An 18,304-nucleotide genomic window follows, 5' to 3' on the forward strand; every position below is an offset into this window, starting at 1 on the left:
AATAAGTAAAGGGCTGTCTTTGTGATTGAGGGGACAACTCTACACAAAGGTGGAAACCACAAGGCAAAAATCTACTAAATCAAATGAACCAGAGTAGATTTCTCTGTGAAAAGTCTCAATATTGTGGAGTTTATTCTTTCAAGAACATAATAGTGCCTGATTTGATGAACACAACTTTGCCAGCAGAATTTACTGATAAGATTAAGAATGACTTACAGTGAATATATTTTTAGGTAATTTGATTCTTCAAAAATATCTGAGAAATCTGTCAACATTTTGTTCTGTCAAATTGTTTTATACAATCTTTTAATTACACAATTAATTTGTTGGGAAAGTTAACTTCTTTATAGATAGCGTAAAGGCAAACAATCTGTTCCTTAGACAATTACAACGAATGCCTTACTGGTAGGATCCAAATTAATGTTTTATTGGTTCTCCAGGCCAGTAAGTAAGATAAGAAAAAACTGCCACAAAAACCCTACCCCATCTGCAACTACTCTCCACTCCTGGCATTGTATCAGAGATGGAATAAATAGCCTCTGAAATAGGAAGTTCTGATTATTTAACAGTGGCTAATAGTGGTTCCTTCCAGAAAATAAAGTAATTCTAGGCTCACCTTCCCACTCCCCCACAGACGGTGCTACAAATACAAGTGGAGAAGAGCTAACAGCTGGAACAAAAAACAGCTTGCCTTACTGCTGCTATGACTACCACCACCACCACCACTATTATTCAATAGAACAGCCTCATCTGCCTTATTTGTTGGTATTACTTTTTCCACACGAGCTCACATAATTCCACAGCACTGACTACATGAGATTCTAGCACTATGTGGCAGACACGGAGAGTCTCTGTAGAGTGACCAGAAATGGACTTCAACAAATATGAAAAAGAAAAGTTCTTCTCCTGCACTCTCCTTCAAAGCAGATGTCTGTCCCTTTTTTCTCTGTCTCTGCCAACCGGTGCTTCCTCTCCCATAGACCCCGAGCCACTGCTGTCATTCTAGCTCTCTACTGTCTTTTGAGGCATGTCTACAGAGGTATTAGCCAAAATCATGCTCCTCTTGACTCAGGATTACTTGCATTTAAAAAAAAGGACCCTTTTAATGCAGAAAAATCTTTCGATGAACTATTAATGAGGGTATAATGCTATTCAGAGGTAGTGGGATCTTTTACTCTGGCACAGAAACAGGTTAGAAATAAAGATAAAAGCTATGCCACAAAGGAAAGTGAGGGGAAAGCCGGCCTTACTACCTTATTAGTTCTTTCCACCAGCGTGTGTGTGCCTAACTACAAATCTGAGAGTGGGTTTCATTAACCAACTCACATCAAGAATCCTTCAAGAATAGCTATCTAACCCCTGCCTATAAATTTTTGTTCCCTAAGTGTCCAGCCCCATCCCTGAATCCATCCATGAAGAATCTTTCTCTCACAAAGAAAAGCATAAAAGAACTAAGCTCACCTCTTGGGAAAGGCTGCCAACCTCTGGCCTTAACCCTCAAAAACCGAGGCCAGAACAGTCAATCTGCAGACCTTACTACATCTCAAATTCAACACGACAAAATGAACCATCTAGTTATTTGTAACTATAAATCCAGACTTTGAAGGAGCTTTAGAAATCATGTGGCAACAACCTCTTGTTACAGATGAGGAACATGAGACTCAGACTAGAGTGACTTGTCCAAAGTCACATAATTGACTAATGGAACCTATTTCATTACTGTTTTTACCATCCCACAGACTCTCTTTTTACTTTATTAATGCAAGGGTACAGTCCTCACATATCCCTGCACATTTTTCCTGGATAAGCCTTAAATATAAAATAATTCTCATGAAATACACACCAAAATTTCCTTCCCGTCTCCTAGAATCCCTTAAACATTTATTTATTTTATGCAATTTTAGTAAAATAATCTTCCGTATTCATTTACTGGCTTTCCAAAGTTCATTTTAAGATCAGTAAAATGCAGATTATAAAATATAGGTCATAACAAAGATATTGAAAGATATTACAGATAAAATATAGGTCATAATAAAGATACTAAAACTGTTTTTAAGTCTTGATTTACTTTGCTCAGAAAACAAGTTTTCAGTGTTTTGAATCTTCTATGACAATCTCTAGTGAAAAAGAAATTTCTTTTGTTGAAAATTTATTGAGTAGAACGCACACTACTCTAACCTTTACCAAAATAGTTCAGCTACATAAATGAAATAAGTTTATTATACGTACTTAAAGCTCTAGAATGATCCGGATTCCTTATTCCCTTTGCTCGTAACCTCTGAAGAAGAACTGTTGAGGACAACTGTTTTACAAGATACACTGCCATGGAATAGTTCTGGAAAAAAAAAAAAAAAAAAAAGATGTAGAAAACAAACAACATATGTAAGTAAATAGTACATCTATTTTAATCTCACAACGATAGGGGAAGAAAACTAACACTTCTTAAAACACCTACTGTGTGGCCAGACACTATCTTAGGTGTTTTTATGAACAGTAATTAATTTAGTCCTACCCAAAAAGCCGCTGAGGTGGTCATAAACCTATTTTTATGGACGAGGAAGTGAAGTGTAGAAAAGTAAAAGAATTTTGCAACTTTCAAGCAACAAAGCCAAGTCTGTCATGCTTCCATATTACCTGACTACCTACGCTTGAAGCTAATCGATTTGTGGCACCTATATTAAAAACAAAAAACAGGGGCGCCTGGGTGGCGCAGTCGGTTAAGCGTCCGACTTCAGCCAGGTCACGATCTCGCGGTCCGTGAGTTCGAGCCCCGCGTCAGGCTCTGGGCTGACGCTCAGAGCCTGGAGCCTGTTTCCGATTCTGTGTCTCCCTCTCTCTCTGCCCCTCCCCCGTTCATGCTCTGTCTCTCTCTCTGTCCCAAAAATAAATAAAACGTTGAAAAAAAACAAAAACAAAAAACACTATTAAAATTAAATCTAAACCAAGGCCAATAAGATGTCAAAGTCACTATAAACCACATTTGGTAGGTAACAGATATATTTAAATAATAGTACCTATTAAAAAATTACAAATTAGCTTGGCTTCCTAATCTATACCACTGCATCTCTCTTTACGTCTCTAACTAGTTGTGAAAAGACCCTATGTGAGCCATTATCACAAACAGAGGGAATATTAAAGATTCTCAAAGAGAAGCTGCTGGTTTGGCAGATGAATAGATGAATATCCATTACCAGCAGAGGACCGGTAGAGGAGATGGTAGCAGGGGAAGGTAACCAAGAAAATAGTTCATCATAAGCCAAGGCAGAGTGAACGGTACATGACTGGAGAAGAGGAAGAAAAGAGAGCTGAGGCTTATTAAGGGTAGGAGAGAGATCTAAATGAGAAGGCCCACTTTCCATTTTGTGTCGGGATCAAGAGGAAGATCAAGAGGTTCGGAGAGAAGCAAAAGGAAAAATACTTACTGCCGCCTTCTAGCTTACAGCTACATACAGTTTCTGAAGCACTCTTAACATATACTATCTATTTCATTTAAACCTCACAGAAGGCCTATATAAAAGACAAGAGTAAGTATTTTTCTAAGTAAAGGATTCATGGAATGGAGGCACAAAAAGATATGTCACCTGCTCATGATCATGGATCTGTTTGGTGACAGAGCTGGCACTAGAAACCAGGAAGAAAGAGTTGGGATATCAGGACAATGGACTTAATGGCCAAGGCTAGTGTAGTTCTCTACCATTCCTGCTTTTGTGCACCTTGTTTCCTTTGACTCTCCTAACCTAGCCCAACGTATATTCCAACTTTCAGACTTTTATAAATGCATTCCTCTCTTTTAACAAGAGAAAATATCCCATGTATCCTCTGGTAGGCCAAATTTTCATTTGGAGTTCAGAAACCTATCACATGTTACATATTTTCTGGGGGGGAAAAATGAAGGGTCGAAGAAGCTAATTTACAAGTAATCTTAAAACTTGCCTAATTTTTAGAACATATGTATCAATCTAATGTAAAACTGAAAGGCTTCTTCTGGGGGGAAAAAACCCTTATTCACCTTTATTATTTATTTGATTAATATGACAGAAACTAGAGAAATGCTAATTAACACTGTGAAATTATGTACTGACAGCTTGAGTCTTCAGTACTAGAAATTACCCTCAGGCTTTATATAATTTTTTAAGGGGAGATCAAGTAGAAACCACAACTACAAGTTTAGTGAAAAGGTATGTTCACTCTAGTTGAAACATGTAACAAATTAAAAAAAGGAGAAGGAAAAAGAATGTGAGGTATTTATTAACAAATGCCACTTGTACTGATAATACAGAATTCAATTCTATAGCACTTGAAAGAGATTCAGCAGCAAAAAATCCCCCAAACTTTACAGTGGTATAATATCTCCTTCAGGTAAATGATAATACATTGTTTCTGCTAACCCTTCAATTACTACTTACCTCCCAACTACTCATATATATTGCATTACACTGATGTTTTTGTCAAGTGCCTTCTCAAAAGTCTTCAAAATTGTGTATCAAGTTCACAGGACATTTTCTCCATAATTAAGATATAATCTACTCATTAAGTGCCCTTTATACCAGTATCTAAATAACTTTTCTCTAAACAAAGAGAGTTTAATTAATGCTAAATACAGTGATTACCCTGACAGGATAAAAAGTTATAATACAGTTCACTTATTTCCTTCCAGCACTGTGCTAGCTCTTCTGTTTCAAAAAATATTGTCTTTTTAAAATTGAGATATAGGGGTGCCTGGGTGGCTCAGTCAGTTAAGTGTCCAACTCTTGATTTTGGCTCAGGTCATGATCTCACAGTTTCTGAGTTCGAGCCCCGCATCAGGCTCTGTGCTGACAGTGTGGAGCCTGCTTGGGATTCTCTCTCTCCCTCTCTCTCTGCCCCTCCCCTGCTCTCTCAAAAAATAAAATAAAATTTAAAAATTAAAAAAAAATTTTAATAAAATTGAGATATAACTGACATAAAACACTATGTGAGTTTAAGGTACACAACAGGTTGATTTGATACACTTCTATAAAGAGATCCTACACTAATCAGAGCATCTTTACAAGGTGAATTAAAACTAGTGAAGGAAAAACAATCTAATAAGTTATCTTCTGGGCTTTGGTAAAGTATAATTTTCTTTCAAAAAAAAAAAAAAAAAGAACAACTGTCTTTCAATGTTTTACTTCAAAAAGGTCTCCAACTTGTAGACTGGGGTCTGCATGAAGATCTTACCTCCTAGGTAAGACTAGACAACCATCAAATCACTGAAGATACTGTCTTCTCTCTGAGGTTGGAAAGGCTTTCCTCTCTCCTCTAATCCCATACATATCAGCACATCTCCCTGCGCTCCCACAGTCATAGTTCACTGCAAACATCCCCAACAGGCTATGCTTTTCACACACGGGCAAAAACAAACAAACAAACAAACAAACAAACAAACACAAAACAAAATACAAAACAAAAAACATTTTCAATGCCCTCTTCAAAAAGGGAGACCAAAAGGGGAACCCCAAGGTATACTAGAAGTAAAACATTTAAAAGGATTTCAAAAACCTAATGGTGACATATTAATTAGGCAAAGGAAAAAATATAATCTGGATAGTTGTCAAAAGGGATGCTGATAAAATTCGCAATCCACGTCTCACAAAGATATCCAGTAAAAGAGCAATATAGGAGCACACTGTTGATGTAAGCAAGCTCTATCAAAAATTAATGAACACTTGGGTCACTAGTAGTATCCTCATTATCGTAAGGAACAAGTTGAGTGTGCCACTGGCACTCTCATTATTTCACATTGTTCTGAAGGTTCTAGTCAGCACACTAGAACAAAAACCAGAAATTATGACATAAGTACTAGGATTATCATTATCTGCATAATGATACATCTCAAACTCCAAACTGCCTACCTGGAAACATCAAGAAACCAATTAAAAAGCTGTTGGAACCAGTATATGAAAATTCAGGTATTAAGTAAATATTCAACAATAGCCAGCTTTTAAATAAACCAACAACAAATACATTCTTTAGAAAATATAATAGAAAAAAGATCTACTTACAATAGAAATAATAACAATAAACAACACAGAATTTTAAAAAATGGAAGATTTATAAGAAACCTATTAAATTACCAAGGAACATAAAAGAGGATTTGAATAAAAGGAGAAACATACAGTTCTTGGAATGGAAATATTAAATAGTATAAATTAATCCTAACTTAATATACTAATTTAAAGCAATCTCATTCACATTCGCAGAAAGATCTGGGGGGGTGAAGCAGGAAAACATGGCTCCCTCCCCATAATTACTTTTCCAACACCTCCACTCTCCCCAGAGCCTCCCTCACTTTCAGGCTAATACACGCCCTCCTCCACTAACACTTCAGCAACAGCATGCTCCTAAGAGTGACCTCTCTGCACGATTCTGGATGCCATTCAAACCGTTTGCCACTCTGAAGAGTGACCTTCTGTACACAGAAATATTTACTCCTGTAAAATTTTCATTTAAAAAGAGAATATCCTTGGGCGCCTGGGTGGCTCAGCCGGTTAAGTGTCCAACTTCGGCTCAGGTCATGATCTCACAGTTCCTGAGGCTGAGCCCTGCTTTGGGCTCCATGCTGGCAGAGCCTGGAGCCTGCTTTGGATTCTGTGTCTCCCTATCTCTCCGCCCCTCCCCCACTTGCAGTTCGTGTGTCTCTCTCTCTCTCTCTCTTTCTCTCTCAAAAGTAAATAAACATTAGGAAAAAGGAAAAGAAAAGGAAAGAAGAGAAAAGAAAAGAAAAATCTAAAGAAGAGAATATCCTTAACATTAACAGTACCTCAAAGGCCCTTCATGGCCTGGCCCTTCCTTACCTCTGTAGCCTTATCTTGTACATGGCTCTTCTCCACTCTCTGCAATCTAGCCCCAGAGGCTCCCTCTCAGTCTCCTGGAAAGAACCAGGCTGTCCCCTGCCACTGGCTGTTGTGCAGGTTGTTTCCTCTGAACCTTTCACCCAAATTGCTTCCTTCTACTCTTCTCTTGGCTCAGTCACTGCTTCCTCAGGGAAGCCCCGCCCAACCTCTCTCTAGTTCAAAGTGCCCTTTAATATATTCTAAAATCAATGCATACCTCTCCTTCATAGTCCTTCTAAAAACTGTTCACCTTTGTGTGTGTGACCACCTGGCCCCCAGATATCAGGCTCTAAAAGAACAAGGACTTTCTTTCCTTGCTATGGTACTCCCAGTTTTCAGTACAGTGCATGGCATACAGGAAGCATTCAATAAATTACAAATGAATTAATGAATAGATACGCGCTCACATGATAAAACTGAAATAATCAATGACATTCTGAAATTGTCCTGGAAAAAAAATGCAAGACGAAGAAACAATACAGAAAAAGTTCAGGATCACACATAGGATAAATAAAAATCAGATACATAGTGATGTTGGCTTCTGCACCAGCATTTGTTTAGTTAATGGTGTTAGACCAAATGGCTATTTAAAAATGAAAGTAAATTTTTATTTCACACCACACATAACTTGCGATGGATTAAATATTTAAAGGTAAAACAAGAAAACTCAAAAGTCTGGAAGAATATAGAAACAAATATTTATGTAAGCTTGGGAAGGGCAGACAGACTTAAGTGTGACGGGACTAAGGGGGAAAGACTATTAAAAAAAACTAGTTAAAAACTGTCTCTATGATAATTTAAATCTTCTAAACATTAAATAATTACATGAATGAAAATAAAAGGGAAACAAACTAAAAACAAATATTTCCAATATGTGAAAGAGTTTAACTCTTAATATATAAAGAATCCATAAATAGTAAGGAAAACAGCAACAGAGAAAAAATACAGATATAATTTTAAAATGTAAATCACACAGACAAATATGTTCAATCTCAGTAATAATAAAAGGAGCACTAATCAAAGCAGCTTGGTGCCATTATTTACCTACTAACATTGGTAGATTTTAAAGAAGACTTTTTTTTTAAAGAAGTATTGATAGGGTATGGGTCAACAGGCACACAAATAAACACTGAAAGTCAGAGAAGAAATTTGCATGTCTTCTGGTAAGGCAATCTGTCAATGTACACAACATTTCTTAAAATTCTGCAGGCTCTTTGACTCAGGAATTCCACTTCTGGGAATTTAAGGAAATTATCATGGATGGAAGCAAAGCTATAGCGACTAGAATGGTCGTTGAAATAGCAATGAATGAATCAATCAATCAATAAATCAACTAACTGCTCAAGAACAGGGAATAGACTGAATTGTGGCATACTCATATTGGAATACGATCTAGCCATTTAAAATCATGCAGACGAACATGTAATGACACAAAAAACATTCATGATAAATTGCTGAGTGAAACAGGATCAGGTTATAAAACACTGACTAGCGTATGATCCCATGTTTCAAATGGGAACATATTGAAAATTCACTGTGAGACAAAAATAAATCCTTTTGCAACTCACTTTACAATATAATTTACATAAAAGCTCAGGTAGCCAAGGAGATTAACCCTTCCTCATAATACTAAGATCTAGTAGAAATAAAAATTTACTTACTCTTCCAATTTCTGCAGTCCAAGAAACAACAATGGTGTTTGGTACTGTTGTGGACAATCGGACAAGTGAGGTGATATTAATTGGTCGGCTGGGTCGCTTTGGTTCCACACCATTTTTTGTAGGTGGAAGATAACCCTAAGAATAAAATGTAATTTATTTCTACTTATTTCCACAATCATTTCCACTTCTATTCCTAAAACAAGCGAAAAAACCCCACAAACTACATATTAGAAAATATGAATATTTTCATTAAAGAGTAGAGAAGCAAACATTTACAAGAGTTTACATTAACCCTGTCATCTCATTCTATAGTAAGCCAGAGAAAAATACTAGCGATAGAACTTAAAAATGTCTAAAACTTAAGAATCAGGATGAATTCATTAAGAGCTCAGATAAGGGTATAAAGAACGTCTTAAAGGTAACCGAAAACATCCCCCCCACAGCATTCTTCCTCTGTTCTACTGTAGGCTTCCAGATTCACATGAGTGCCACAGAGGTTTTGTTGCAACAATTTCTTGTCCCCTCAAATCCAGAACAACACTAAAGTTACCACACCCAACTCCACCTCCTCAACTTGGTCTCCACAGCTAATGTCACAGCTGTTAATTGTACACAGTTGGTACAAGTGTTTCACTCAGTCACATGAATATATATCCAAACTAAGGATGTTTTCTTAATGAAAAACTATGATTTAACGACAGCTGTCATGACTTACGCATGCTATGCTGGCAATGCATTTAAAAAATAACTTTTAGGACTTACTGGAAGGCTGCAAGGTTTTGTATTCACTTTCACACAAAGATTGGGTGGGAAGTGATCTTCTTGTGGACAACTGGTTTCTGATAAACAAAACCTAAACAATAAAGGACAAGTTTAACTTCTATTCTTAAAGGATGACCTCAATATTTCTGTTCAATAGCTAATCTAAAAGGCTGTCAAACTTAACAACAATAAAAACTACTTAACGCTAGACATTTCACATATTTAAACAAATTGAAAGTAAATAACTCTGTCAATGTAGAGTTTCAGTGATCACGACTATCAACCTGTAGTTGTCTTCCTAATATTTCCAATCATTTGCTTAAGCATGTTCTAAAGAGGAAAAAAAAAAGAAAAAGCTCAGTAGTGGAATAAATTTAAGATATGCTGAATCAAAAAATTAAATTAAGTTTCCTTAATATAGACTTCTCAGAGCTAGGGTAACGTGCACTGTAACTTTCTAGGAGGGAGATACAATACACAGTATTCCCAAATTTATCTGCTTATAAAACTTTTTGTTTTGGTTCTTAGCAGAGCATACTGAAAAGGCTGTAAGTCCATCCCAGGACCAAATTCTATCCACTAAGCCAAGGTACTCCATTATTCCCTGAAAACTAAAGATGTTGAAAAATAGCATTATCATTTAAAATACTATTTTAGATACTCATGAAAACATTTATTTCTAAATTAAATGCATAATCTTTTGGCAAAACTATAGAGGGCTACATAATTTGTAAATTCTCATTCTGTTCACGTTTATACAGACAAAGAAATAAATTGTTAATTTGCTATTTAAGACATCTTAATAACTTCCTTATTCCCAATATACAACTGAGGCTCATCCCACCTTTACAGAACGTTCACAGCATCTGTGAGTTATATGTCAAGAAGAACCCTATCTGAATTCTGTGACATATTCATCCTGCACAAACATCTTCCCTCAACATCTGTGGTGTAGGGTCTTGACCTGCCGGCTGTAGAATCTGTGTGTAGGAAGATCCACAAATTGGGACAATTTTCTGTGTACATATATATGTTCATCTTTATGAATAAACAATCTGGAGCTTCCATCAGATTCTCAAAGGGATAAGGGATCCATGAAAGGGTTAAATATTACTGATCTACAAAGATTTTCTTGAAATATACATAGCTACAAAGATGAAAATACAGAGATGTCAAAGCTCACATGATCATCTCCAACCCCAAGAAAACCTAAAGAAGGTTCTTTATATTGCAACAGTAAGAGTATGCCACAAAGTTTTTAATAAATTATTCGAATGCAGTGATAAATTTAAAACATGGACCTTGGCTGCCTGAAGCTATAGGAAAAGAAAGATTTATGACAAGTTGACTCCTACTATTCATTTAAGTAAAAGGTGAAAATCTAAGCCACCCTAACAAGCCAAAGGGAAAAGAAGAAAAAAGGGGGAATAGCAGAAAATTTCTGTGAAGTTCATGGGGGTGGGGAGGGAAAACAGACATAAATGAAAACAGACTAGGAATCTAATAGAGAAAACACTGACCCGAATCTAATAGAGAAAACACTGACCCTAAATTATTTTCATGCTTTAGATAAAAATTTATAATTAGGATGGCAGATAGGTATACACTCCCAACTTAAATAATACACTGGGATGGATTATAGATGTAGTAATGGGGGTATGGGAGTAAGGATGAAAAATAACCATTTTATCAAAACACAAAGAACCACCTAACAATTACCAAATATAATACAAAATGGTTCCTTTCTTTTTTTTCAAGTTCTGGAGATATATTTGAATTGAAAATGGCTAAACCATTTTTTTAACCCTCAAGATTCCCTTGGAATCTCTGAAATAGAGTTGATCTACCTTAGAAAGAAAACCTTCCTTTGGAATGTGAACCACAGCTGCTGCTGCATTAAAGAATGCATGTATACTAATATAAAATACTGAGGACAGGAACTAGATCTCTTGTTCTAGAGCTATGGTTTTCAAACTTTATTTTAGTCTTGGGACTCTTTCTCCAAGTGAAAAACCAACCCACACATCAAACATGCAAAATAGATCAAAGCTCAAAGCAGCAATACTTGGGCTCAGAGTATGTGTGGGGTGGGGGCAGTCACAATATAGACCCCTCAGGGTAGCTCCAAGCTTGTTTAAAGACCACTGTTTTCAACGATAATGTCACATTATCAGTATGAACAAAACAGAAAACTGTTGATGCAGGAAGTAAGCAAGATAAGAGCAATATAGAATTATGATGGCATCATATTTTAGTCCTTTAATTTATTCAGTCATTACCACGTTCTGCTCCTGAGAGAGGATAAAGTACCTTTTACACAGGAACATCTTTGTCAGTGCCTTCTAAAATCAAGACTTCAATCTCCCTTCTGCTTTCTCACTTGTTTTCAGCACCCTATTTTTAAGTCACGATCAGAGGTTTTCATATTGTTCTGTGAAGCACTGAGCAGGTGCTTTAGCCTCTTTTCTGACCTCCTAATGTAGCTATAATTTGTACATACAACTTAGGATCCAGTTATTGAGATGAGGCTATCTGTTTGACTTATCCTTCCCACTTTAGGGAAAACAGCTTATTGAGGAAAACAACTGTCTTGTTATTTCCTCTTTATTCCTATTGCAACAAGAACAGTTTGGGGCAGTTAGTTTCCCACATGGATAGTCATGGAGTAAAAAGAGTACCAGAAGATGGTTTACATAAGACAGAGAGACATTAACATAGAAGAATTCTTAGATAGCCTTAGAAGAAACGAGCTAAGAAAAGAAGCTGAATAAGGGGAAACTGTGAAGCCATGTTGGAAAATTTTCCATTCCTCTTTGCAAAACTATCAAGAGATGTCTAGAATAGACTGCTTTTAAATTAATGATTTAAAATACAGGATGAAGCAAATTAGACTGTTTTGGTTTTTGTTAGTCCATAACTATACACTTAACCTAAGTACTAGTTTTTTTTTTTTTAATTTAATGTTTTCTTTTACTTTTGAAAGAGAAAGAGAGAGAGAGAGAGAGAGAGAGAGAGAGGCAGAGAGAGAGGGAGACACAGAATCTGAAGCAGGGTCCAGGCTCCAAGCTGTCAGCACAGAGCCTGATGCGGGGCTCGAACTCACAAACCATGAGATCATGACCTGAGCCAAATTCGGATGCTTAACCACCTGAGCTGCCCAGGCGCCCCATTACTAGTTCTCTATTTAGAGTAGTTTGTCATCCATATAGGTAAGGCCTTTGTACTTTCATAAAAGTGTAGTTCTAAAGAGCTGACACTATCAGCATTTAAAGGTATCATTAGCTGGAGCTTCTCAACCAACTGAAGGCACACAAAATGGAGAAATGTGATTAGAGGTATGGCACATGACTTGCAATATTAAAATCTAAACTGGATAAAAATTAGGATATTTCATAACAGGAGAAGGTCTTACCTTATCCAAACATTTAAACCCAATACTTTCAATATACTTATTGAAAATGACACAATTTTTTAAACAACCTTTAAGGAATATTAACTTTTAATACTATACTATAGTCAATACTGTACCTTAACTGGACCTGCACTGTGAAGTCACATTTGGTCCCAGAAATATCCCTATAAAAGACAGGGTAAGAACTACAATTATTTTTAAAATATGCACATGAAAGCTGATTCAAAGATACTGTTACTCCAGAAGTTTTTCAAATTATCAGAGCTCTAAGTGTTCTTAGGATAACTAACACTATTATAGTATTTTCAATACTAATATTTGCATGACACTAATACTCACCCAATACACTGTTTTTAAAAATCACTTATTATAGCCATTACTGGTTGCAAAGGCCAAATTGCAAGTTATACTTGAAGAGAACTTACATGGAACTACTGATTTGCTGCACTTGTTGTGGTGTCAATGCAAATGCAAAACAGGTTTCTCGAAAGCGCTGACTGTTGTCTGATGCTAAAGAAGAAAAGAATCATACTTTTAATCATCTTCAAATTCTTCAATAGAGAGCACAACAGCCAGAAAAAAAACAGAAACAACCTCAATCACTCATATGACTTTAATTAATTGGAATGTATTCTAGAGTCCGGATAACGAGTCAATTAAACCACTGAAAAATCAGAAATATGCCAGTTGTAACATAACAGAAATGAGCCCCAAAATGGCTAATTCCAAAAGCCATTTCAGGATTCAAATACAGAAAATACATAATCAAAGAAACACTAAGAGAAAAGTACCTAATCATATAAATGTTCCCATCTAAAAAGCACACTTGTGTAAAAACACGTCGGTATTAGTTTTATTTAAAATAGAAAAGTATAAAGCCATTTAAAGATACATGGTTTCTGAGCTAAGTAACAAATACACATACCTGTACAGGTGAGGCGACATTTGGTCTTTAAGGCAAAATCAGAATTTTATCATCTCCTGTCTAATTATACCATGCAAGTGTTATACAGTAAATACCACAAGTAGTTTCTCCTAAGCTTAGATGCTCTAACTTCAAAATTTGGCTGTGGTCACTATCTCAAAGAAGGAAAGAGCTACAAAAAGAGGGGAAGGAAGGGAAGGAAGAGAAGGGAGGGAGGGGAAGGGAAGTAGGGAGAGAAAAGAGCAGGAGAGCAAGCAAGCAAGGACAGTCTGTGTGAGAGCAGGGACTCCTACAGTACCTGCTGTGAGCAGCAAGGGTCCTCCTGGCTTAGACCAGTTTTAGATAGATTTTAAAAATCAGCACTAATGTCTCCTCAGTGCTTGGCACAAAGAAGCAACCACTGACTGCCGAATGAATAAAAGAATATGAAAAATTTTAAGTGTCAGATTAAACTATTTAAACTATACTTTGAAGGGTAAACTTCTAGGACAAAAGGCTCACTAAAAGCTATTACCAAGGAAATCCTGGCCTGTGGGCCACTTAAACCCATGCAGAAAACGGAGCTGAACTGGCCATCTCTTGTTTAAACTGGGTTTGATTCTACTTGCAAGCAACACTTCCTCTACAATTACCACCAAACTGCAGTATGTCATGCTGAAAAATCTGTACAAATGCATCACGATGAGAAAAAAATGGAAAAGATCACTGCTGATCTACAATTTCATCTCAATATAGAACTATCTTTTAAAGGCCAGATTTGCATTTCTGCTTTCTGTGATCTGGGAAGGTTTTTTCTTAAATAATCTATCCCCAAGAAAGAGTTATTAACCAGAAAGTTATCTTGATTGTGAGGCACCAACCTGGCAAATGGCTGATAACCAAGGACGAGAATGCAGAAAAGCACAGTTTCCTCTGTCAAACAATGCAAGTAACTCCTTTGCTTCTTAAAGAATGTATCTCTATGCAGATTTTAGTCCAGTGGGCTTAGCCTAATATAGATTTCTGCCTCCATTCTAAAATAGCCCTAAAATAATTTCCCAAGTACAAAAATTCGTATTTCTCTTTAGGCAAAATTTCAGATTCATTTTAGAATAAATGAGTACAGTAAGTTTTGGACACACACATGCAAATTTAGATAGAGAAGACATGACTGAAATAAAGAGGCAGTTTCTTGTGCCTCACATGGAAATGAGATTTATTGCTTAGTGATAACTCCCATTTACAAACTCTTTTTAGACTGTAATATTCATGAGGTTATTAGTATTTATCTGGAAAAGCATCATTCATCTATGTGGTTTTCAGGCTTAATTTCTATAAAGAATGCCAGTGAAGAATTTATAGTTTTGGTCTCAGGTAACAGATTACCTCAAAAACTTTTCTGAAAGTCAATTAAGCTTTATTATCACCTTTATAAAAGCTCAGGCTAGGGGCGCCTGGGTGGCGCAGTCGGTTAAGCGTCCGACTTCAGCCAGGTCACGATCTCGCGGTCCATGAGTTCGAGCCCCGCGTCGGGCTCTGGGCTGATGGCTCAGAGCCTGGAGCCTGTTTCCGATTCTGTGTCTCCCTCTCTCTCTGCCCCTCCCCCGTTCATGCTCTGTCTCTCTCTGTCCCAAAAATAAATAAACGCTGAAAAAAAAAAAATTAAAAAAAAAAAAAAAAAAGCTCAGGCTACACAGAATCACAGAATCTTCATCCTGGAAAAGGAGTCTAACATATCTTCCAAAGCAATGACCGCCAATGTTGGGGGTACACATCTCAAAAGGCACACAAGACAATCCACAAGGATACAAGAAAAGTATCTACCTAACTATAAAACGTAAGTTTTAAAAAGTTGAGATTTTACAAGAAATCTCAAATCTAATTTACACAATACCTAAAATTGTATGTAAAATCTTACCTTTTTTTACTTCTATTTTTGTTTTATAACAAATACAATATTAATATGATAGTTTAAAAGATGTAACATATGTATATACTAAATTATTCTACTGGGGGGGGATGCATATGATCACATAAGTTTGTAGACTACCCATCTAGAGTTCAACCTTCCTTTCAACCCTTCCTCACACTCTGAATCATTTTAGAGGGGGAGGAAGAGTGGCCATTACCTTGTGAGGCAGAAGATAGCCGGTATTAATAGTTTAACTGTAAGAAAGTGTGCAGCCCTATAGAGAGTAGCAAAACTTAGTGGAAAAAGAGGAGATCACACAGATTTGGATTCCAAACTGGTTTTGCCACTTACTTGCCATATAACCTTCGGTTCTTATCCGATACTCTCCGATATTTAAACATAAACATGCACATACACACAGAACCTCATAGGGTTATTTTGAAGAATATAAATGAGGTAAGGTATTTAAAACAATCAACAATGTCCTTTTCTATCCGCTTTCCTCCTTATGCCCTTATACAGAGTCAAAATACATAATGTTTTAATTTCTACTCATCGCTGTCATACACCATATTCAGGGAGAGCCAATCTTCAAATATTTTAGATGGCATTAATAACCCCCTCTTTCTCCACTCTTCCCACTGTATTTCAGGGGAGATTACAAAATTAGTCACCATCCTGATCCTCTGGCCATACTCCAGGTTGTCACACCCTTAAAGCAACAGCAAGAACTGGACATACTCTGTCATAATATATATTATTTATTCAAAATATCTGCTGTTACTCTGTACTGGCCCATCCCATGGGAGGATTATTCCAGCACCACTGACATTAGCCTTGGCCAATGAAATGTGAGTGGAAGTGTACCACTTCTGGGCAGACTTTTATAGGTTATCCTTTGGTTTCATCATCTTTCCTTCCAGGTCACCCTGACTGTAGAGTGAGAAGAACATAAAGGAGAGCCACAGCCAATCTGCAGCTAATAAGTAACATAGGCAGATATGAACTTTACTCATTTGCCACTGAGATTTATGGTTGCTTGTAAGCTGAATGATACATTATTCCAAATGTGATGTGACTAGAAGAGCATTTTTATCAACAACTACCATCTACTATTATTAATCTACACAATAATCATGAAGAAAAGGTATCCACTCCTTTGTCAGATTTAGAAAGTGAGGTTCAAAGTAGTTATGTCAAGACCTCATACCAGGTAAGAAGCAGCAGGATTGGAACTCAAATCTAAACATCTCCAAAGCCTTCTCATAATACAGGTCCATTAGCTCCCCTGATCTGGGTGGTATAATTCTCTTAATGCAACCTAGCGTTATATGGATCACAGAAAACAGGAAAAGAATGACCCACTATCCCTTCATCATAACTGTTTATCATTTTTACATATTTCCTTCTAGTCATTTTTATATTGAATTGTATACACAATTTGAAAGCTCACTTTTAAAAAATTACCCTTATCACATTTTTCAATTATAATCTCTATTGCCATATTTTAATTATTGCATTGTATTCTATGGGGTATAATGAAAATTTTAATTACTCCCTTGATTAGCTATTTACGTTGTTTCTAATCTTTCACTGTTTGAAACAACTCTGTGAACATCTTTGGGCTCATACCTTTGTTGTTTGAAAGGTGGGGTAGCTATTACTTTCTTTGGATCAATTCCTAGATGTGGCATTTCTGGGTCAAAAAGTATAAAGATGTTTATAAATCTTGACATACTGTGAAAGTGGTTTTCAAATGGTTATAACATTATATATAAGACCACCAGCAATTTACGCATCTACTAATCACACTCTACCCTGGCCTGCACGGGAGTTGTGCTAACTCAATGGGGCGGGGGGGGGACCATAGTAACTCCTTAGTAGTTTAATGTGCATTAAAGAGTTTTTCCCTCTTTGTTTTTGCTTATTTTCCGATTTAGTTTATTGTCCAATCTTGTCCTTCACCCATTTTTATATCTGCATAGGGGTTTCATACATAGGAACATTAATCTTTGGAAATTTGCTGCAAAAATTTTCCCCAGTCTGCTATATTTTTTTTCATTTGGCTACATTTTTGGAGGATATAAAAGTTGAACTTTTATGTAGTCTAATCTGTCAACCATATCCTTTGCAAATTCTAATTATTCCCCTTCTAAGTTTCAATCAACATACAATTCAATTCTTTGGCTTTTTGTTTCTATGTAATTATTAATCCATCTGGAACTTATTTTAGTATGTGGTATTTTTAAAAATCTAAATTTCTGTTACTCCAACAGTTATACTAACACCATGTGTTAAATAATCCTTCCCTTCCCTGTGGATATGTGTGCTTCCTTTCTCATATATTAAATCCTTATATCCAATATGTTCCATTTCTGGGCTATTTTCCCATTGGTCTTTTTTATCCTGGTGCTATTTTTTAAGTATTATAGATTCATTGGGTTTTGGTATCTTACAGTTAGATTTCTCTAACTGTAGGAAACAGTTCTACATAGATTGTTTCAAAATCAAACATTTAAAAAGGAATACAAGCTCTAAAAAATTCTCCCCACCAAAAAAAAATTAAAAAGAAGGGAGTACATCTCAAATCATTCTATGAGGTCAGTATTACTACATTACCAAAACAAGCCAAAAATACTGTAAGATAATTACCAATACCTCACGTAAGCATAAACACAAACATTCTCAGCATAACTTTAGCATATCAAATCCAACTATATGTTAAAAAAGGATAGTACACTGCAACCAAGTAAGATTTCTCCTAGGAATGCAGGAACCAATGTTCAACATTCAAGTCAC

At 36.2% G+C, this 18,304-nt stretch overlaps 1 protein-coding gene across 7 annotated transcripts in view; it reads right to left on the minus strand.

The window, feature by feature from the left end:
* The window catches only part of PIAS1 (protein inhibitor of activated STAT 1), a 137,632-nt gene that overhangs the window by 33,078 nt on the left and 86,250 nt on the right, over positions 1-18,304 (minus strand). For all 7 annotated transcript variants that reach the window (XM_045449300.1, XM_045449295.1, XM_045449298.1 and 4 more), the window contains 5 exons: positions 13,115-13,199; positions 12,806-12,853; positions 9,278-9,368; positions 8,516-8,650; positions 2,230-2,335 (listed from right to left, as the gene is read on the minus strand). In XM_045449300.1, coding sequence (XP_045305256.1) covers positions 2,230-2,335; positions 8,516-8,650; positions 9,278-9,368; positions 12,806-12,853; positions 13,115-13,199 — 465 coding nt within the window. The remainder of the gene's footprint in view (positions 1-2,229; positions 2,336-8,515; positions 8,651-9,277; positions 9,369-12,805; positions 12,854-13,114; positions 13,200-18,304) is intronic.

This window comes from Leopardus geoffroyi, chromosome B3 (genome assembly GCF_018350155.1).
Source record: "Leopardus geoffroyi isolate Oge1 chromosome B3, O.geoffroyi_Oge1_pat1.0, whole genome shotgun sequence".
Classification (NCBI taxonomy): domain Eukaryota; kingdom Metazoa; phylum Chordata; class Mammalia; order Carnivora; family Felidae; genus Leopardus; species Leopardus geoffroyi.